General features: G+C 38.3%; 2 protein-coding genes and 2 long non-coding RNA genes across 4 annotated transcripts; 3 read left to right on the forward strand and 1 right to left on the reverse strand.

Moving 5' to 3' along the window:
• The first annotated feature begins 372 nt into the window (after window positions 1–372).
• On the forward strand, window positions 373–1,920 carry LOC146921806 (uncharacterized). Its single transcript, XM_085711387.1, has one exon. The coding sequence runs from the start codon at window positions 373–375 to the stop codon at window positions 1,918–1,920; it is 1,548 nt and encodes a 515-aa protein (XP_085567513.1).
• Window positions 1,921–7,114: 5,194 nt separating this feature from the next.
• Window positions 7,115–9,740, reverse strand: LOC146921807 (uncharacterized). The gene has a single exon (XM_085715087.1). The coding sequence runs from the start codon at window positions 8,997–8,999 to the stop codon at window positions 7,365–7,367; it is 1,635 nt and encodes a 544-aa protein (XP_085571213.1). The 5' UTR covers window positions 9,000–9,740; the 3' UTR covers window positions 7,115–7,364.
• Window positions 9,741–10,915: 1,175 nt separating this feature from the next.
• LOC146921808 (uncharacterized) lies at window positions 10,916–13,583 on the forward strand. The gene is made up of 4 exons (XR_015012241.1): window positions 10,916–11,301; window positions 11,407–11,576; window positions 11,918–12,078; window positions 13,410–13,583. It is a non-coding gene; the product is annotated as an uncharacterized LOC146921808 (long non-coding RNA).
• Window positions 13,584–17,533: 3,950 nt separating this feature from the next.
• On the forward strand, window positions 17,534–19,724 carry LOC146921809 (uncharacterized). Its single transcript, XR_015012242.1, has 3 exons — window positions 17,534–17,703; window positions 18,045–18,205; window positions 19,538–19,724. It is a non-coding gene; the product is annotated as an uncharacterized LOC146921809 (long non-coding RNA).
• The last annotated feature ends 2,965 nt before the right edge of the window (window positions 19,725–22,689 follow it).

Genomic DNA, 22,689 nt, shown 5'->3' on the forward strand with positions numbered 1-22,689 from the left:
AAAAACTTTTTCTCATCAAAATATCGAAGGACTTAGATAAGTCGTCTTGTAAACATCAGAGGTATAGACCTTGTAAAGAGGAACACCAAGAAATACATTTTTCAAAAGTCTTAACTAGACTTTAGCTTTGTGAGGGACTTTTTTCCTTAACTTTGCTTTTACTTTTAAAAAGGAAACTGTTCGTAATATCTTCAATTATCAAATGAAACAATGTTCCTTATGATGTTTACAATTACTTTGACAAGTCCTTCAAAAAAAATTGTGTCTATTTTTGCATAAAGCATCATGCATCATTCTGCATTTCATAGTCTCAATTCTGAGTCTCACAAATTTTTTCTCTTCCATAAAAGGTCAACCCACCTCAAAAGTGTCATGGCGTCCTCATCTGAAATCAACTCGCATGTACAACACTCGAGCAATCATAGAGAGAAGATGGATTTTCTCGAGCAAGAAAATCAATTGCTCCGGGAGGAAATAGCAGCCATGCAGACTAAGATGGACGAAATGACTGAATTGATGAAAACACTAACGGTTGCTCAAGCACGAACACCTCCTCCTCCTCTTATCAGGACTCAAGCCGAAATTGTTTCTACTGGCCCCGAATGGACGTTTTGTGCCGATACTCCAGGGTACTCTGCTCCACAACGTTCCGTACCCTGGTTCCCGCCTCTTACTGCTGGCGAAATACTCCGTCCCATTGCTTGTGAAGCTCAGATGCCTACCCATCAATATGTAGCTCATGTTCCTCCACCTCCTATGAGAGCTCCTCCAGTCACTATGACCTATTCAGCACCTGTGATGCATACCATTCCACAAGAAGAAGAGCCCATCTACCATTCAGGGGATATGGAAGCCTATGATAGAGTGAATGACTTGCAGCAAAAATATGATGAAATTCAGCGAGATGTGAGAGCCCTCCACAAGAAGAAAGTATTTGGGAAGACTGCTTATGATCTTTGTTTGGTGCCAAATGTTCAAATACCCCACAAGTTCAAGGTACCAGACTTCGAGAAGTATAAGGGAAAATCCTGTCCTGAGGAACATCTAACAATGTATGTGAGAAGAATGTCTGCCTATTCCAAGGATGATTCAGTCCTTATCTATTTCTTCCATGAAAGTTTGGCTAGTCCTGCCTCAAAATGGTACATGAATCTAGATAAAACAAATATCCAAACTTTTCAAGATCTGTGTGATGCTTTTATGGAGCAATACAGTTACAATGTGGATATGGCCCCAGATCGAAGTGATCTACAAGCTATGACTCAGGGAGACAAAGAAACGTTCAAAGAGTATGCCCAGCGGTGGAGGGATACTGATGCCCAAGTCAGCCCGCGCATAGAAGAGAAGGAGATGACCAAGCTTTTTTTTAAAACTCTCAGTCAGTTCTATTACGTGAATATGGTCGGAAGTACCCCCAGGGATTTTGCTGAGATGGTTGCTACGGGTGTACGACTAGAAGAAGGAGTCCGAGAAGGACGATTGATCAATGAAAGTGTCCCCGCTAGTAGTTCGAAAAAGAAAGAGCAGGAGGTTAGTATGGTGAAAGGGCGGCCTCAGCAAAAATATTCGGCCTATCAACATGTGGCAGCTATTACACCCGTTCCCAATGCCGATCAACAACCGTATCAACATCAACAACCTCGACAACAGGCTCTAAGGACACGATTTGATCCGATTCCCATGAAGTATGCTGAGTTGCTCCCATCTTTGCTCGAAGGGAATTATGTCCAGACCAGGCCGCCTCCTCCGATGCCAAGAAAATTGCCAGCAGGTTTTAGAGCCGATCTCTCATGTGACTTCCATCAAGGGGCACCGGGTCACGATGTTGAGCGTTGTTATGCCTTGAGGAATGCAGTTCAAGATTTAGTCGAAGCCAAGGTCCTATCCTTCACAGACTTGAATCAAAATGTGCAAAGCTAATATGGTACCGAACCACGGGACCTCATTCTGAGGTGGTGGTGCATAGTTTTAGTGACGTATGGAGTGATTTGCCGCTTTCAGTGTCGTTGTGTTTGTTCCTTCAGCTATTTCCTTTGTTCAAATAATGTGGTGTTTATTGATTTTTGTTTTTCAAAAAAATATCCTTTCGTTCTGCCCGAGACGACTGTGAACTTGTGTAGGGCTTTTGCTTTAAGTATTTTCATCATTAATAAAAAGGTCGTTTTGATCCCGACTTTGTTTTTATTTTGTGCTTTGTTCTAGAAAAATGGTAATACAAAAAACCAAAAAAATATAATCATTCTCAAATATCTGCATAATCATAACTTACACTTGTCAAAATCAATAATCAAATCATGCATTAATAAACCCGTTGAACACGTTAACCATGTACTCTCTTCCAACTTTGAGTTCCCTGTGTCCGAAGCTGAAGAAGGAAAATGAAGAGATTCCCGACGAGATCTCTCACATATTGGGGCATCTTAGCCATTGAAGCTGCAAACAAAATATCAAGGAGATTGTCCAGAAGATGACATTCAATCACAAAGACTGGATCGGCGTGCTACCATTCGCTTTGCTCAAATATCATACTTCAGTACACATTTCAACAGGGGCAGCCCCCCTCCTTCCCCAATATTCAACATGGAGGTCGTGCTTCCCGTGGAGGTCAAAGTCCCATTAATAGGAGTTCTGCTAAAGTCCAGGCTTGATCAAATTTAAACGCATGACGACCTTGTACAAATATATCAAAAGAGGTTTGAAACAAGCTTCTAACAAAAAGGTTCGTCCACATGAATATATAGGGTATTGGTGGGTACCCTATATATTCATTGAATTTGTGAGATACGATGAAATGTAGTTGAAATAAAAATGCATGAATGGTTTTCTAATGTGCATTGTAATTATTGGAAAATGAATGGCGATAATTTAGATGCTACTAAAAAAAATGAAATATGTCAAATAGAAATAAAATGACCTAAAAATGCAGCAAAATAAAATGTAATAATGAAAGAAAAGCATGAGAGTATTTAAACAAGATGTAGCAAAAAGATATGAATGCAGGAGGGGCACAACAGTAATCAGGAGTATGCTAAACAGCTAGCAGGAAAATAAAAAGGGGGACACGTAATGGGCCTTGCAAGAATCGAAATGGGTCTCGGGTCAAGTGTTGGGTCGGTTTTGGAATGGGTTTGGGTCGTGTAGCATACATATAGGCTGTGTTGGTTATTCTCAACTCATTTTACAATTCTACTCTCTCTCTCTTACACTACAAGAACACAAACGCGTTCTTTCTCTTTTCTTCTTATCCCTGTCGGCAACTTCTCTTCTCTTTCATGTTTATTTTTTTTTTTTTTACGATTCATGCTTCATCTTTCCTATTTCTTCTTTTTGATTCTTCTTAAACATTTTAAACAAAGACCTTAGGTTCCTAGGTCCACCAGTTTATGAAAGGAAAGAGAAGAAGAAAAACTACCTCTTTGATGCGGTTGATTGTTTGATTCGTGCTTGCTGGATCGAACCTTTGTCGTGTTTGCTTTGCTCGGTTCGGATTCTGATTCGCTCTTGACTGGATTCGGTTTTGATGATTACAGCGTGGATGTTGGTGCTGCCGATTTGAATGTTGGTTGCGGGTGTTGTTGTAAGATTCGTCCGGTCTGGCTTCGTGTGCGTCGAGTCTGGCTTCGTGGTTTGATGATGCGTGATGGTGTGTCTCCTGGGTTCGTTGGTGATTGAATTTGTCTCCTGGGTTCGTAATCCGACAAATATGACTTGACTGAGAGGAGAAACAAAAACGGGATACCCAAATTCATTGAAGAATGGGATCCGACTCCGCTAGCGGGAATGTAGTTTCACTGGGAAAAATAATTGTCTACTATCGTGTTGATGATATGAAGACAAATGAAAGGAAACAAAATCTTGAACAGACACTGGGAATTTTGAAATGTATTTGTAAACTGATGGTTTGTAGAAACTGACACTTGAAGTTAAATTTGATTGGTGACATCTCTGAGCCAGACACACTAGGGATGATACTTTTGTCATTCCGTCATCCGACAAAATGGGGAACGACACTTGAGAGAACAGAAATTGAGTGGCGTCTCGTCATCCGACATACCGGGAGACGACATTGTTGACATTCCGTCATCTGATAAAACGGGGAATGATGACTTTGACCTTCCGTAATCCGACAAACCGGGGAATGAAACACTTGATATTCCGTGATCTGAAAAAACGGGGAATGATGATTTGATATTTCGTAATCCGTTAAACCGGGGAATGAAACACTTGATATTCCGTAATCCGACAAAACGGGGAATGATGATTTGATATTCCGTAATCCGTTAAATCGGGGAATGAAACACTTGATATTCCGTAATCCGACAAAACAGGGAATGATGATTTGATATTCCATAATCCGTTAAACCGGGGAATGAAACACTTGATATTCCGTAATCCGACAAAACGGGGAATGATGATTTGATATTCCGTAATCCGTTAAACCGGGGAAAGACACTTGATGTTCCATAATCCGACAAAACGGGGAATGATGATTTTGATCTTCCGTAATCCGACAAACCGGGGAAAAACGCTTTTGATATTCCGTAATCCGTTAAAACGGGGAAAGACACTTGATATTCCGTAATCCGACAAAACGGGGAATGATGATTTTGATCTTCCGTAATCCGACAAACCGGGGAAAAACGCTTTTGATATTCCGTAATCCGTTAAAACGGGGAAAGACACTTGATATTCCGTAATCCGACAAAACGGGGAATGAAACTTTTGACATTCCGTAATCCGACGAAGCGGGGAATTGAAACACTTAACATTCCGTAATCCGACAAAGCGGGGAATGAGATACTTAACATTCCGTAATCCGACAAAGCGGGGAATGAGATACTTGAGAAGGGAAAGGTCGAGTGACATCTCGTTTTCTGACAAAACAGGGGACGACACTTTCGAGAAAATAAAATGTGATTTCAAACTGTTCATTGGTTGGAACTGACCGTTTAAATCATAATGAAAGGTAAACTCAAGCGATCCGTTGTTTAGGACTAGCAGCTTAAAACAAGATAAAAATGTGAACTCAAGCGGTCCGTTGTTTGGGACTGGCGGCTTGAAACAAATAAGGACTGAGATGAAAGGACACGACCAAACAAGACTTTGGGCGACTGATGCAACTATGTATGAATTGATATTATGCATATGTTGTGTATGAATATGTGAAAGTATGAATGTATGAATGTAACTTGTTTGACTGTATAAACTGTACGTGACAGGTGAACTCGATGAGACAAGACACGACATGTAAGATGGGAGGCGAACTGACATCGCAGTACAAACACTCGGCAAACTTCCTTGGAGATGATATTATTGTGAACAAGTTGAGCCATTGATGGGTTGAAACCACGACACAAAGTAGTCACTGATGCCTCCTGGGGATAGAGCCCATTGTTGACCAAAAGTCTTGGAGAAGTCGCCATTTGTAAACCGGCGCAGAGTGCTCCTCCCTTGGCATGCTTCAACAGTCATTTTTTTATATATATCTTTTGAAAATCCCTAACTTTTGCCTGGACCGCCCTTTCGGGTTTTCAGTCCACCGGGAGTATATTCCTTTTTTGTGCCCCTAATTTTTGCCTGGACCGCCCTTTCGGGTTTTCAGTCCACCGGGACGCTCTCTATTGCCTAAGTCGCCCATTCAGGTTTTCAACTTAGCGAGCTTTTATTTTTGTATATATTTTTTGTTCTTCTTTTTTTTTTTTTTTTTGACTGTGAAAGCATCTTGCTCGAAGCAGAGGTCATCTCCTTTGTGCTTAGCCATGTTTCTCTTCTGAAATGTAACCGTTCTCGAGGCGGATGTTGATGTACACTTCAACTAGTCACGAGTTCAAAGAGAGTGTGTTTGTTGTTCACATTTTTCAAAAGATGTAAAAAAAGTTTTGTATTTTGAAAATTTTGCTTCAAGTATTGCCATCAAAAATAGAAGAATTTTTTGTGAATAGAATAAATGAGAGTTCCAAGTAAATGGGCACAGGCTCAAATTTGATGAATAGAGTGGTGACCTGCCAACGGCGTGGCCCCATGGATCTTTGAAAAAATTGGAAAATGGTAAATATATAGGAAGGGTACATTGAACACAATAACCGTTATACTCCCTGGCAACTTTGAATGCCCCAGCTCCGAGTCTTTGATCTGCATATGCTTCGAATCAGGGGTTCTTTTGACGACTGGATGCCCCAAGTGGACTGTGTTGATTGATGTAGTTACTTGTCATGATCCTTAACTTTTGCATAGATCGCCCTTTCGGGTTTCGACCTATCAGGATAATCATTTTTGTTCATGTCTCTAATTTTTACCTGGACCGCCCTTTCGGGTTTTCAGTCCACCGAGACGCTCATTTTTGCCTAGGCCACTTTTTAAGATTTGCGACCTATCGAGCTGTTATTTTTTGTATTTTTGACAAAGTATTTCTTGACTGCATCGGCGTTCGCAGGACGTGCTAGCTTGTCAACATCTGTAGTCACAAGAGTCATTGCACACGAGCCTTCATAGTCGTCCACTTGCCCCTTGGAGTCTGATTGGAAGGTAGTACAAAGTTCCATTCTTGAAATTCATGGGGACGAACCTTTTTGTTAGAAGCTTGTTTCAAACCTCTTTTGATATATTTGTACAAGGTCGTCATGCGTTTAAATTTGATCAAGCCTGGACTTTAGCAGAACTCCTATTAATGGGACTTTGACCTCCACGGGAAGCACGACCTCCATGTTGAATATTGGGGAAGGAGGGGGGCTGCCCCTGTTGAAATGTGTACTGAAGTATGATATTTGAGCAAAGCGAATGGTAGCACGCCGATCCAGTCTTTGTGATTGAATGTCATCTTCTGGACAATCTCCTTGATATTTTGTTTGCAGCTTCAATGGCTAAGATGCCCCAATATGTGAGAGATCTCGTCGGGAATCTCTTCATTTTCCTTCTTCAGCTTCGGACACAGGGAACTCAAAGTTGGAAGAGAGTACATGGTTAACGTGTTCAACGGGTTTATTAATGCATGATTTGATTATTGATTTTGACAAGTGTAAGTTATGATTATGCAGATATTTGAGAATGATTATATTTTTTTGGTTTTTTGTATTACCATTTTTCTAGAACAAAGCACAAAATAAAAACAAAGTCGGGATCAAAACGACCTTTTTATTAATGATGAAAATACTTAAAGCAAAAGCCCTACACAAGTTCACAGTCGTCTCGGGCAGAACGAAAGGATATTTTTTTGAAAAACAAAAATCAATAAACACCACATTATTTGAACAAAGGAAATAGCTGAAGGAACAAACACAACGACACTGAAAGCGGCAAATCACTCCATACGTCACTAAAACTATGCACCACCACCTCAGAATGAGGTCCCGTGGTTCGGTACCATATTAGCTTTGCACATTTTGATTCAAGTCTGTGAAGGATAGGACCTTGGCTTCGACTAAATCTTGAACTGCATTCCTCAAGGCATAACAACGCTCAACATCGTGACCCGGTGCCCCTTGATGGAAGTCACATGAGAGATCGGCTCTAAAACCTGCTGGCAATTTTCTTGGCATCGGAGGAGGCGGCCTGGTCTGGACATAATTCCCTTCGAGCAAAGATGGGAGCAACTCAGCATACTTCATGGGAATCGGATCAAATCGTGTCCTTGGAGCCTGTTGTCGAGGTTGTTGATGTTGATACGGTTGTTGATCGGCATTGGGAACGGGTGTAATAGCTGCCACATGTTGATAGGCCGAATATTTTTGCTGAGGCCGCCCTTTCACCATACTAACCTCCTGCTCTTTCTTTTTCGAACTACTAGCGGGGACACTTTCATTGATCAATCGTCCTTCTCGGACTCCTTCTTCTAGTCGTACACCCGTAGCAACCATCTCAGCAAAATCCCTGGGGGTACTTCCGACCATATTCACGTAATAGAACTGACTGAGAGTTTTAAAAAAAAGCTTGGTCATCTCCTTCTCTTCTATGCGCGGGCTGACTTGGGCAGCAGTATCCCTCCACCGCTGGGCATACTCTTTGAACGTTTCTTTGTCTCCCTGAGTCATAGCTTGTAGATCACTTCGATCTGGGGCCATATCCACATTGTAACTGTATTGCTCCATAAAAGCATCACACAGATCTTGAAAAGTTTGGATATTTGTTTTATCTAGATTCATGTACCATTTTGAGGCAGGACTAGCCAAACTTTCATGGAAGAAATAGATAAGGACTGAATCATCCTTGGAATAGGCAGACATTCTTCTCACATACATTGTTAGATGTTCCTCAGGACAGGATTTTCCCTTATACTTCTCGAAGTCTGGTACCTTGAACTTGTGGGGTATTTGAACATTTGGCACCAAACAAAGATCATAAGCAGTCTTCCCAAATACTTTCTTCTTGTGGAGGGCTCTCACATCTCGCTGAATTTCATCATATTTTTGCTGCAAGTCATTCACTCTATCATAGGCTTCCATATCCCCTGAATGGTAGATGGGCTCTTCTTCTTGTGGAATGGTATGCATCACAGGTGCTGAATAGGTCATAGTGACTGGAGGAGCTCTCATAGGAGGTGGAGGAACATGAGCTACATATTGATGGGTAGGCATCTGAGCTTCACAAGCAATGGGACGGAGTATTTCGCCAGCAGTAAGAGGCGGGAACCAGGGTACGGAACATTGTGGAGCAGAGTACCCTGGAGTATCGGCACAAAACGTCCATTCGGGGCCAGTAGAAACAATTTCGGCTTGAGTCCTGATAAGAGGAGGATGAGGTGTTCGTGCTTGAGCAACCGTCAGTGTTTTCATCAATTCAGTCATTTCGTCCATCTTAGTCTGCATGGCTGCTATTTCCTCCCGGAGCAATTGATTTTCTTGCTCGAGAAAATCCATCTTCTCTTTATGATTGCTCGAGTGTTGTACATGCGAGTTGATTTCAGATGAGGACGCCATGACACTTTTGAGGTGGGTTGACCTTTTATGGAAGAGAAAAAATTTGTGAGACTCAGAATTGAGACTATGAAATGCAGAATGATGCATGATGCTTTATGCAAAAATAGACACAATTTTTTTTGAAGGACTTGTCAAAGTAATTGTAAACATCATAAGGAACATTGTTTCATTTGATAATTGAAGATATTACGAACAGTTTCCTTTTTAAAAGTAAAAGCAAAGTTAAGGAAAAAAGTCCCTCACAAAGCTAAAGTCTAGTTAAGACTTTTGAAAAATGTATTTCTTGGTGTTCCTCTTTACAAGGTCTATACCTCTGATGTTTACAAGACGACTTATCTAAGTCCTTCGATATTTTGATGAGAAAAAGTTTTTTTTTATGAAGATATGCATGTATGCATGAATATGCTAAAGAACAATGAAAACATGGTGAGGTTTAAGGTCCATGATGATGGAGTCAAGGGTAACAACGCCATTTGGTAAGGACTATGGTTTCATTTGCACTTGTAACAAAGGTTCTACCAAGTTCCCAAATTACAACTACCCTTATGAATATATCGGTGTATAGGAATGCTCCTAGTCCAATATAATCCACAAGGAAGTCTAGTTTGAGTGTAGTATCGCGTGTCAACTAAAGTCAAGAATGCTCTTGGTTTAGCCACCGCACTACGTCCTAAAAAGGCCAAGATGGGTTAAGGGTTACTAAGGTCCACGGCTTCGACGGACACTCACATTGAAAGTAATAACGTCGACATGAATGCTCATGACAACAAGAGTACTACCTTCCGCGAGGCCTCCACCGAGTAGGGTTATCACATGTGCACATGGTCCAAGAATGCTCTTGGTATGACACTATGATTATACCCCGTCCTATCTTATGTTTCTCTCAAGTCCGGGTTAGGACTTGTCTCACCACTCACGTTAAAAGAAGGGAGAAAGAAGGAGAAGGGAGAACATATATATACAGGTATTTCCATCTTTTATTTTTGATTTTTTTTTTTAAGCAAGTTATAGCACAACATTTAAATAAGACCAAGTTAGGCTCAACCCTCTTAGGGGGTCCCCAGTGAAGTCGCCATTTCTGTCGCGTCATTTTTTGGAGATCAAGGCTATTTGATTAGCTTATTGACTCACTAAATTATTTCACGACTGAACAATTTTATTTTTTTAAGAAAAGGGGAAAAAAAATTCAAACACCCCATTTTTTGAAAAGATTTAGGGTTCGGGGGTTAGTTACATAAAGGGAAGGTATTAGCACCCTTTATGTCCGTAGTACTCTACGGGAACCTCTTGGTTTTTATTTAAATAATGTGCTGTAACTTGCTTATTTTTTTGAAGAAAAAAAGAATTTGAAATGATTAATAAAAGAGGACCTAATTATCTACATTTTATTGATTTGAAAGGACATGGTCCTCTGCCTACGTACCCGTGAGGGATCAAAACCTCGTAGTTCGGGGTTAGAAAACTGACGTTTGATTGGTTGTGTGTTTTTTATTAGTTTAGAAAAAAAAGTTTTAAAATGAAAAGCCAAAGTGGCAAAAGAATATTTGTCTGTGTTTTTTAATATTAAAGGAAAATGACTTGAAATATGATTAAGTGGATTGAAGTTTGATTAAGGAAAGAAAATAAAAAAGACGTCACTTGATTTAGGATCAAGGTTTATTTAAGAAAATATTTTTGTGTTTTTGAACTATTTGCATGTTTTTTGTTATTTTGAATAATGATTTAAACTATCGGAGCAAGAAAATAAAAGCGTAGGTATCTCGTAGTGACGTTGGATCACTACAAGAACCTGTAATATCCCGCCTGTCAGTATCGGAATATTACCGTCGATCGTGCCATAAGATTAATATAAAGGAAAGTAAGTTTATTGAGAATATTATCAAGTGATGACAGTCAAATACGAGCTAAGTCTCAGAGTCGTATTTAACACGCTTAAGACAAAGGGTATTTTGGTAATTTCACACAAAAAGGATATTTATTTGATATGTGTCCCAAAATATCTCATTTTATCTCATTCTTTCTCTCTCTTGGTGGGAAAAGAATATCTCCTCCCTCTCTCTACTCTCCATCGCCCTCTTCCTCCTTCTATCAACAAATCTTCCAAAACTTCTTTCTATCATGGAATAAGCTTAAGATATGGTACTTACAAGAATTAGGAACAAGAAGAAGCTTCTATTGAGCTTGTTTTCCAACTTTTGCCAAACCAAAACCCTAGCCTCTTGATTCTTTTTGGTGTGTATGGCAAATTAGAGGCAACTAGTGGACGATTGATGCATAAGCTAGAGTATGGGTTGTGATTATTGGTAAGTTTGGAACTTTGGAAGCATGTTAGGGTTTGTTGATGGGAAGTAAGGAGGATACATGGAAGCTTGTTATGGCAGAATTCTAGGTGAGTGTTTCATTAATTTTGAATTTGAGGTTGATTATGAATGAATTTCATGAAATAGTGGTAAGCTCAAGTTCTGGTTTTTAATTCGTACCTGTTTCTATGTAGCTTGGAATTGAATAATTGCTGAAGTTTTGGATTCCTCATTCAATTCCCTATAGTTTGGACACAAATTTTGTATGATTCGGATTTGAAACGAGTTCGGAAAACATGTTTAAAGTTTGGTATTTTCTGCTGGATTCTGGCTGCGGATTTTGGAACAAGGCTTCATTAAAATGGTAAGAACTCTTTCCATGTAACTCTGAATTGAGTGGTTGTTATTGCTGTGGATAGCTAACAAAATTCCCTACAGTTTAGACACAAGAATTATTAAATTCTATCAAGTATAGTAGGAGAAAATCTACCTGCAAGTTTGAGGAAAATTTCAGTCTCGTTTCTGTACCAATGTCCACTCTTTTGTTAAACTGTACAAATTGGATGGTTAACCCTCAAAACAAAAATTATATTTCGAATCCTGACGCCCTAAGCTTTCCAACGAGTGGTCGTTTGCTCAAAACCGATATCGTTTGGTATTTTAATTAAATTGTTAAAGTTAAGGCATTGATGCTGGATATTGCAGGGTACGGGTTTTGCATAAGTGAGTCATATTGAATGGACAAGGACTGAAGCGGAGGTCTGAAAATAAGGCCTCTAAGAGCAAGAGAAGAGGGTTGAGGGGAAAGAAATGATATGAGCTTTGAGTTGTGGCAAAAGATATTGAGAGAATCAAGAACTTTTATGGTGAGTTCCATAGATAGTTTTCCCATCCTTGGGATTATGTTTTATCTTGTGAGGATAATATGAATATTAGGAATTTTATATGTTATGATTAGTTACCCAGATTATGCCTTGCTTGCTAACTCATGAATACTTGCTGAAGAGATGTTTTACATTTTTTTTTTATATGTTACTTAAGAATAAAGCAAGTATTTAATATGTTGGTAAAGCGTGGCATACGAGAGAATAATATTCATTATGTCCGGGTAGCACGAATTAAGAAAGGGATTGAACGTAGAGCCTCGACATAGTTTGTCGAGAACTAGAAAATAGCAAGAATTCCTAAGTATGACTAGTATATAACAGATGATTAAGTAAGAATCCTAAATATGATAAGACGCGAAGTGTAATCTCTTCGCATTTGTTTAAGATAATCAAGCATTATGTTAAGACGTGAATTGATGATTAATCTCTTCACATATGTAAGAATCAACAAGTAAGCGTGAAAATGTTTAACCTTTCATGATATGTTTAAGATTAAGATTTATGATTAAAAATGAATATGTAGGTGACATGTCTCTTGCAATCCATGAAGGTATGGATTCAAGGGGTTCTCATGATGGGAACGATTTAAGCCGTAATGGACCCGCATGTCACCGAGTAAGCAAGACGTAGGTGTTCGTGTCTCTTGTTATCCACGCCAGGGGGATACGGGAGGTTCTCGACCTAAGGGGAACGGTTCAAGCCGCAAGGGACCCGCACGACACCGAGGGAGTCCGATGTACGTACATCGGTCATGTATGGGATTGATCTCGGGGTTACTCCACCCGGGACTATCCGTAAAATGAATCAAGATAATAATGTTTGTTCAACGCTAACCAAGTATGACCCTTACTTTATTTATGTTTATGTTGCAAGAAATGAATTTATGTAAGATTATGTTTATGAGCAGTAGCCGAGATGCTATTAGACAAGTATAAGATATGAAATAGATCAAGTAAAGAATGTTATGCCGATGACGATCTTAGGTTCCCCTAATCGTCCGGTTTAGGATTGTGTCATGAATATGTTATGTTAAGTCTTGATGCGTTTAACGTATCTTGAGTTAGCGGTCCTAGGATCCCTTGACCGCCATGACACGTAGGATGGTAAGCCTATAACAAGTAAGATGAATTATGACGGCCCTAGTATGCACAACCGTCTAAGTATGCAAGTCTCCACACACGTATAATCAACCGTCATGTTGTAAAGTAGACACGTGGTGACCGTAGGTTTCCCCTGAGGTTACCTATAGCCTAGGATTTAGGGGAACTCACTGAGACATTAAGTCTCATCCCAATCCTTATTTGTTTCAGATAAACAGGTTGGATTGCAAGCAAGTAGCCGGATGGATATTTTAGCAAGTGCTCGTTCGTACCCGCTGCAGAATGATTATGGATTCAAGGATGCATTTATTATATTTTAGACAAGAGGTGTAGTATTGTTTTTGTACGAATGCGTATTGTTGTCTAATATATTCATTCGAAGTTTTTATGTTGTAAATTTTTTAGTATGGGTGTTACATTTGGTATCAGAGCAGGTCGATTCAGACCGTGCCTTGGGTCATTAAGTTGCAACTAAGGTAGTGGGACCATTGGGTTCCGGGTAAATGTTTTAATTGTCATTGTTAGTTGAGCCTGATCAACTCAATTTAGCATTCGACGATTAGGATGGATGCCTGAGAGCTGAATAGGACCCAGGAGGAACGAAGTATGTGATAAGGATGACTTGAGAAGGTAGAACTCGGAGTAAGAATGGTAAGAGTCTAACCGCGCCAGATGGTGGCCGGTGAACTAATCCGGTTAATTTTGATTTCTCCGGGAATGCAAGGTCATGTTAAGATGGATTAATCCGACAACGTTTGGGAAGTTGTTAAATATATTTTTGTATACCCGTAAATGAAGATTTTGGAAATGTCTAAAAGTGACCGGGAGATTCGGTAAGAGTCGTTGTTAGAGCAAGACTGTGTTATGGAAAGGAAATAAATATTCTGGAATGTAAGAACGAGGTTGCAAGATAAGAAGAAGTCGACATATGTTGATGAAATTTGGAAGTTCTCAGGGTTAAAGGTATCAGAATGAAGCCAAAGATTGGAGTGCCCAGAAAGGACAAGGTTCTGATGTTGGAATGTCGATCGAGTCGACAGAGAAACAAGCCAAACCGTTCGCAGGAGATTAAGTTCAGATTTTATGTGGATATTTTATGATATCATGATTAAGGCGTTAATTTCTGATGAGCCGACAATCGTTCCGAATGAAGTTAAAGTTTGTCATGCATATGTTATAGAGTATTTTAATGATGTTAAAGATGGATGATGTGCATTGGATTGCTTGAGAATATAAGGTTTTTATGAAAAACACGTTTTCCAGAAAGCTGAGTTGAAGAAACTTGCCAATAGCAAAATTATCGCCATTAGCGGAATTACTCCAGAGGATTTCGCTGATAGCGAACCTGGGACGACATTTTTACTTTTCGAAAACTGTTAGTTCGTCTCAAGGGTCCGTAGTGACTATCGGAGAGTTGTCTTCATAACCTTTTTGCAATAAATACTTTTTATAACATCAAGTGATGAATGCACATTACAACTTAAGGTTTTTAAAGGAAAAAGAGCATGAACAACCATTAACGGAATCGATTCAGTTTAAGGTAACGTTGGAGATTAACGTGTCAAGAGTTTAAAGGAGTTTAGACCAAGTGTTTAGAGATCCCTGTATATGGAACGAACATGAAGACATGAAGTAAGAAGTTAAGATGGTGAGGAGTTATGTTAAATCACAAGGTTCTCAGATTTTGTGGAGTATTAATTGCCCCTCGAATCTATGATTTGCTTAATTAATTTACTAAGGCTCATTCCCATGACGAATTTAATATTTGCAAAGTTTATAAGATTTTAGAAAAGATATATGCATATGGGTGATCGGAGTTGGTGCTCATAAATTTTAAATGGAATTCTGTAGGTACCGGTCAGTTATGATTTATGTAAAATAATTTAAAACACTTGGAACAAGATTTGATGGCATTTTGTGTTATCAACTCGTTCCATGAATTTTATGGTAACGACTGGGACCCAAAATTCAATATTTTAAATATATAATAAATAAACATCAATACCAATGATCCGTGTGCAAATTTGTGAAGTTTTCTTCAAGAAGAAAATTAACGAGCTAGCATTAGTAAGATTAAGCAAATCATAGCATGCGAGAAACGAAGATGCAAAGTAGGATGTTCAAGAAAAATATGCACGATGTGCAATATGAGCATGCTATGGGAATTCGAGATTTGCCCAGGGATTAATTTAAGAATGGTGATGATATGTCAGAAGGTAAGTCAACCAGTGAGTATGTAAGGTTTAACCACAAGGAAGTAATATAAGAATACGGTAAGTCTGTTGTGAGATTCAATCTCACGAAGCCTTATGAGGTGCAAAGCATTGGTTGTCCCATCAATGGTTCTGAGTTGAGTTTAGAAGGATGGTAAACGTGTAAGAAAAGGGATGAGAAGTTTCACTCATCTCAAAAGAATAGAGTATTGGTTAAAACCAACCGGTGGGAATCAGAGTGGCGCAGCGGAAGGAATTACGATTTATGAGTTATGTATGATGAGATTCATACTCTCCGATGCCATGATTGTTAAATGATGACGATACTTGCTTGAATGGTGCCAAACCAGGATTTTTCAACTTTTAAAGTGGAAATGGGTATTAAGGGACTTGGAAACGAATTAGTCTAAAAACATGATATTTTTATTTTCTAAAACCGATGACACACGCCATAAGTGAGTAAGTTCACTTAAGACGTGAGGACTTCCAGACCAACTCGACAGTGGCGAGCTTGGGCGAGATTCAACCTTTTTCCAAACATAGAAACTCGTCCTATGGTTCTGCAGTACCGTTATCGGTTTGATTTCAAAATGTTTTCTTTAAAGGAAATATATATATTCATTCCAAGGATCCGTATACCAATGTTTATAAGAATTCTTAGAGTAAAAAGATAGAACAAGTATCGTTATTATCTAACAGTATGTGGCAATTGAAAGTATGTAATGCACAATGGAAAATAAAGTTTGATGAAATGGATAGAAATGTTTTCAATAAGGACATCTGAGAGGTATAAGTATATGTTAAAGATATTCAAGTACAAATGGTTTTAGTCGGGAAGTTTAAGAGTATATGAACCAGGAGACTGGCTATCGAATGTCAAGTATAAAGGCAAAATTTAACGTCGTTATCCATGCTAAGTTATATGATTTACCGATGGTTTCGAGTGCAGGAGATCATAATAAGATCGGAAGATTTTTCCTAAGGCTCTAAAAGGAGATTCGCGGAATTGTCTAGTAAGTAATGTAAATAAGAGATACGTGTCACAAGATACATAAGGAAGAGTATGTGTGAGCTAAGTGTTTACATAATAAGTGGTTTATGGTGCAATTGAGCACTGCAGGGCATACCTGAATTCTAGTAAGACTTCAGTTGAAAGGCAAATCGTGAGTGTTTCAGATAATGATAAGTTACTTATATGAATGATTTACTCTAAGCAGGTAAGATGTGGATCCGAGATATCTGGACCAATATGCCATAAGTTTTGACCATGATGTTTTAGGTTTTTAGGTTAAGTTAAAACTATGAGAAGAATGATTCTGACGATGCAAGGATTATTTCAAGATGTTATGTTTGAACTCGTTACATGTTAAGTGATTTCTAAATTTCGAGGACGAAATTTTTTTTTAGGGGGGTAGAATGTAATATCCCGCCTGTCAGTATCGGAATATTACCGTCGATCGTGCCATAAGATTAATATAAAGGAAAGTAAGTTTATTGAGAATATTATCAAGTGATGACAGTCAAATACGAGCTAAGTCTCAGAGTCGTATTTAACACGCTTAAGACAAAGGGTATTTTGGTAATTTCACACAAAAAGGATATTTATTTGATATGTGTCCCAAAATATCTCATTTTATCTCATTCTTTCTCTCTCTTGGTGGGAAAAGAATATCTCCTCCCTCTCTCTACTCTCCATCGCCCTCTTCCTCCTTCTATCAACAAATCTTCCAAAACTTCTTTCTATCATGGAATAAGCTTAAGATATGGTACTTACAAGAATTAGGAACAAGAAGAAGCTTCTATTGAGCTTGTTTTCCAACTTTTGCCAAACCAAAACCCTAGCCTCTTGATTCTTTTTGGTGTGTATGGCAAATTAGAGGCAACTAGTGGAAGATTGATGCATAAGCTAGAGTATGGGTTGTGATTATTGGTAAGTTTGGAACTTTGGAAGCATGTTAGGGTTTGTTGATGGGAAGTAAGGAGGATACATGGAAGCTTGTTATGGCAGAATTCTAGGTGAGTGTTTCATTAATTTTGAATTTGAGGTTGATTATGAATGAATTTCATGAAATAGTGGTAAGCTCAAGTTCTGGTTTTTAATTCGTACCTGTTTCTATGTAGCTTGGAATTGAATAATTGCTGAAGTTTTGGATTCCTCATTCAATTCCCTATAGTTTGGACACAAATTTTGTATGATTCGGATTTGAAACGAGTTCGGAAAACATGTTTAAAGTTTGGTATTTTCTGCTGGATTCTGGCTGCGGATTTTGGAACAAGGCTTCATTAAAATGGTAAGAACTCTTTCCATGTAACTCTGAATTGAGTGGTTGTTATTGCTGTGGATAGCTAACAAAATTCCCTACAGTTTAGACACAAGAATTATTAAATTCTATCAAGTATAGTAGGAGAAAATCTACCTGCAAGTTTGAGGAAAATTTCAGTCTCGTTTCTGTACTAATGTCCACTCTTTTGTTAAACTGTACAAATTGGATGGTTAACCCTCAAAACAAAAATTATATTTCGAATCCTGACGCCCTAAGCTTTCCAACGAGTGGTCGTTTGCTCAAAACCGATATCGTTTGGTATTTTAATTAAATTGTTAAAGTTAAGGCATTGATGCTGGATATTGCAGGGTACGGGTTTTGCATAAGTGAGTCATATTGAATGGACAAGGACTGAAGCGGAGGTCTGAAAATAAGGCCTCTAAGAGCAAGAGAAGAGGGTTGAGGGGAAAGAAATGATATGAGCTTTGAGTTGTGGCAAAAGATATTGAGAGAATCAAGAACTTTTATGGTGAGTTCCATAGATAGTTTTCCCATCCTTGGGATTATGTTTTATCTTGTGAGGATAATATGAATATTAGGAATTTTATATGTTATGATTAGTTACCCAGATTATGCCTTGCTTGCTAACTCATGAATACTTGCTGAAGAGATGTTTTACATTTTTTTTTTATATGTTACTTAAGAATAAAGCAAGTATTTAATATGTTGGTAAAGCGTGGCATACGAGAGAATAATATTCATTATGTCCGGGTAGCACGAATTAAGAAAGGGATTGAACGTAGAGCCTCGACATAGTTTGTCGAGAACTAGAAAATAGCAAGAATTCCTAAGTATGACTAGTATATAACAGATGATTAAGTAAGAATCCTAAATATGATAAGACGCGAAGTGTAATCTCTTCGCATTTGTTTAAGATAATCAAGCATTATGTTAAGACGTGAATTGATGATTAATCTCTTCACATATGTAAGAATCAACAAGTAAGCGTGAAAATGTTTAACCTTTCATGATATGTTTAAGATTAAGATTTATGATTAAAAATGAATATGTAGGTGACATGTCTCTTGCAATCCATGAAGGTATGGATTCAAGGGGTTCTCATGATGGGAACGATTTAAGCCGTAATGGACCCGCATGTCACCGAGTAAGCAAGACGTAGGTGTTCGTGTCTCTTGTTATCCACGCCAGGGGGATACGGGAGGTTCTCGACCTAAGGGGAACGGTTCAAGCCGCAAGGGACCCGCACGACACCGAGGGAGTCCGATGTACGTACATCGGTCATGTATGGGATTGATCTCGGGGTTACTCCACCCGGGACTATCCGTAAAATGAATCAAGATAATAATGTTTGTTCAACGCTAACCAAGTATGACCCTTACTTTATTTATGTTTATGTTACAAGAAATGAATTTATGTAAGATTATGTTTATGAGCAGTAGCACGAGATGCTATTAGACAAGTATAAGATATGAAATAGATCAAGTAAAGAATGTTATGCCGATGACGATCTTAGGTTCCCCTAATCGTCCGGTTTAGGATTGTGTCATGAATATGTTATGTTAAGTCTTGATGCGTTTAACGTATCTTGAGTTAGCGGTCCTAGGATCCCTTGACCGCCATGACACGTAGGATGGTAAGCCTATAACAAGTAAGATGAATTATGACGGCCCTAGTATGCACAACCGTCTAAGTATGCAAGTCTCCACACACGTATAATCAACCGTCATGTTGTAAAGTAGACACGTGGTGACCGTAGGTTTCCCCTGAGGTTACCTATAGCCTAGGATTTAGGGGAACTCACTGAGACATTAAGTCTCATCCCAATCCTTATTTGTTTCAGATAAACAGGTTGGATTGCAAGCAAGTAGCCGGATGGATATTTTAGCAAGTGCTCGTTCGTACCCGCTGCAGAATGATTATGGATTCAAGGATGCATTTATTATATTTTAGACAAGAGGTGTAGTATTGTTTTTGTACGAATGCGTATTGTTGTCTAATATATTCATTCGAAGTTTTTATGTTGTAAATTTTTTAGTATGGGTGTTACAGAACCTCTAACCTAAACTAAGAGCATAAGGATAAATCATACACACACACGCACACATGCACCTAAGCTATTACAAAAACCTATTAGTACATTCTACGGTCTGCGATAAAAATAAATAAATTACATTGAGGCCTATTTACATTCTAATTTATGTGCAAAAAAATAAATAAATTACATTGAAGACTAATTACATTCTAAGTTATATACAATGAACTAAAAACTAAATTAAAATGTGCAATGCTAAAATTAACTAAGAAATGCATGAATTATTTGCATCTCAACCTAATATGCAATATGAATTCTATATGATAAAAATAAATGACATAACAAATCGACAAACATGCAATGGATAAATGAACGATAGGTATGCAGCCTAGTCTAATAAATTAAATGCAAAAGAGAAAAAATAAAAATAAACATGCATGGTAGTAAACCTAAACTAAAGATGTATTTACATTAAACCTAATGTACATTCTAAAGTCCGACAAAAATAAATAAATTAAGATGATGAAACTATACTAAATGCATGAGTGATTTATATCAAAGCCTAATATACAAACTAATAATTTAAAAATGCTTAACAATGAAATAAAAATGCAAAAAGTAAACTAAAATAATGTGAGATACGATGAAATGTAGTTGAAATAAAAATGCATGAATGGTTTTCTAATGTGCATTGTAATTATTGGAAAATGAATGGCGATAATTTAGATGCTACTAAAAAAAATGAAATATGTCAAATAGAAATAAAATGACCTAAAAATGCAGCAAAATAAAATGTAATAATGAAAGAAAAGCATGAGAGTATTTAAACAAGATGTAGCAAAAAGATATGAATGCAGGAGGGGCACAACAGTAATCAGGAGTATGCTAAACAGCTAGCAGGAAAATAAAAAGGGGGACACGTAATGGGCCTTGCAAGAATCGAAATGGGTCTCGGGTCAAGTGTTGGGTCGGTTTTGGAATGGGTTTGGGTCGTGTAGCATACATATAGGCTGTGTTGGTTATTCTCAACTCATTTTACAATTCTACTCTCTCTCTCTTACACTACAAGAACACAAACGCGTTCTTTCTCTTTTCTTCTTATCCCTGTCGGCAACTTCTCTTCTCTTTCATGTTTATTTTTTTTTTTTTTTTTTTACGATTCATGCTTCATCTTTCCTATTTCTTCTTTTTGATTCTTCTTAAACATTTTAAACAAAGACCTTAGGTTCCTAGGTCCACCAGTTTATGAAAGGAAAGAGAAGAAGAAAAACTACCTCTTTGATGCGGTTGATTGTTTGATTCGTGCTTGCTGGATCGAACCTTTGTCGTGTTTGCTTTGCTCGGTTCGGATTCTGATTCGCTCTTGACTGGATTCGGTTTTGATGATTACAGCGTGGATGTTGGTGCTGCCGATTTGAATGTTGGTTGCGGGTGTTGTTGTAAGATTCGTCCGGTCTGGCTTCGTGTGCGTCGAGTCTGGCTTCGTGGTTTGATGATGCGTGATGGTGTGTCTCCTGGGTTCGTTGGTGATTGAATTTGTCACTGGTGCCGCCGTATGATAGTTGTTCGGTTTGAAATTGATGTTGGGAATTGGTGGGTGTTCGATAGCAAGTTTGTTTTTGTTTGTGTTGAGATTACAGCCTTGTGTAGGTTATGGTTCGATGATGAGGGGTTTGGTAATTGAGTTGTGATGTTTAGTATGGTTATGGGGTTACGGCTTTGCTGGTTTTTTGAGCCAAAGTTGTTTTTCTTCTTTGCTGGTTGTGATTATGTGATTGGGGGGGTTCGTCGATTGATCTGGGTTGTATGGCCGATGGTGATGTAGTGTTTCAAGTTGATGTTGTAGGTTTTGAATGGTTGTTCTTTGTGAATTTATGGCCGTGAAAATATTTCGCTTCTTTGTGAATTTCGGCCCCCCCTTTCCATCGATTGCAGGCTTTGGTTTTATAGTGGTAGCATTTGATTAGGGTTTGTTGGAGAAGTGCCGAAAACCTGTGTCTTGGAGATGAGGAAAACAAACTGCTCCCGCATACTTGCTGCAGATGAGGATTGGGGTTGGATGAGACAAACGCGTGACACTGGATTATGGATTGGAACTTGGACTTATCATGGACAAAAGAACTAAGTAATAATAATAAAACAAAAGAAAAAAAAAACAAGATAAAGGCTAATCGTAATGAAAAGGTGAGGTTAAAAAAAAAATGAAGACTAATAATAATAATAAAATTAGAAATAGAAAGAAACTAATAACAAATAAATAAAAAAACTTTTTTTTAAAAGCAAAATTAAAGTTAATTTGAAAATTGGGTAAAAGATGGAAATTTAAACTAAAAAATTAAAGAAAAAATAAAGAGACCGACTCGGAACCAAAATGAGGTATTTTAAAATACATCTCTGCCGAAATTTTCTCCAAAAAGTCAAAGACCATCAGGATCGAAGGGCACGTGTCAGCGTATGAATGTAGGATCCTTAGGTCAAAAATTGGGGTATGACAGATGCCCCTATTTAAGTTTCTTCGTCCGGAGATTTGAAGATGGAATCTTTAATTCGATCGGAGCGAAGAGACTTAAATACAAAGTACACCAATTTTGGACCTAAGATGCTATGAATGCTCGTGAAATGCTGGTATGAATGCAGGACGACAAATATGACTTGACTGAGAGGAGAAACAAAAACGGGATACCCAAATTCATTGAAGAATGGGATCCGACTCCGCTAGCGGGAATGTAGCTTCACTGGGAAAAATAATTGTCTACTATCGTGTTGATGATATGAAGACAAATGAAAGGAAACAAAATCTTGAACAGACACTGGGAATTTTGAAATGTATTTGTAAACTGATGGTTTGTAGAAACTGACACTTGAAGTTAAATTTGATTGGTGACATCTCTGAGCCAGACACACTAGGGATGATACTTTTGTCATTCCGTCATCCGACAAAATGGGGAACGACACTTGAG

Source organism: Medicago sativa, chromosome 5, assembly GCF_051527215.1.
Source record: "Medicago sativa cultivar Bolivia chromosome 5, Bolivia_mono, whole genome shotgun sequence".
NCBI classification, from domain to species: domain Eukaryota; kingdom Viridiplantae; phylum Streptophyta; class Magnoliopsida; order Fabales; family Fabaceae; genus Medicago; species Medicago sativa.

Bases quoted from the DNA above. Each gene is read 5' to 3' on its own strand.
- LOC146921806 (XM_085711387.1), top strand. From the start codon at position 373: ATGGCGTCCTCATCTGAAATCAACTCGCATGTACAACACTCGAGCAAT.
- LOC146921807 (XM_085715087.1), bottom strand. From the start codon at position 8,999: ATGCATCATTCTGCATTTCATAGTCTCAATTCTGAGTCTCACAAATTT.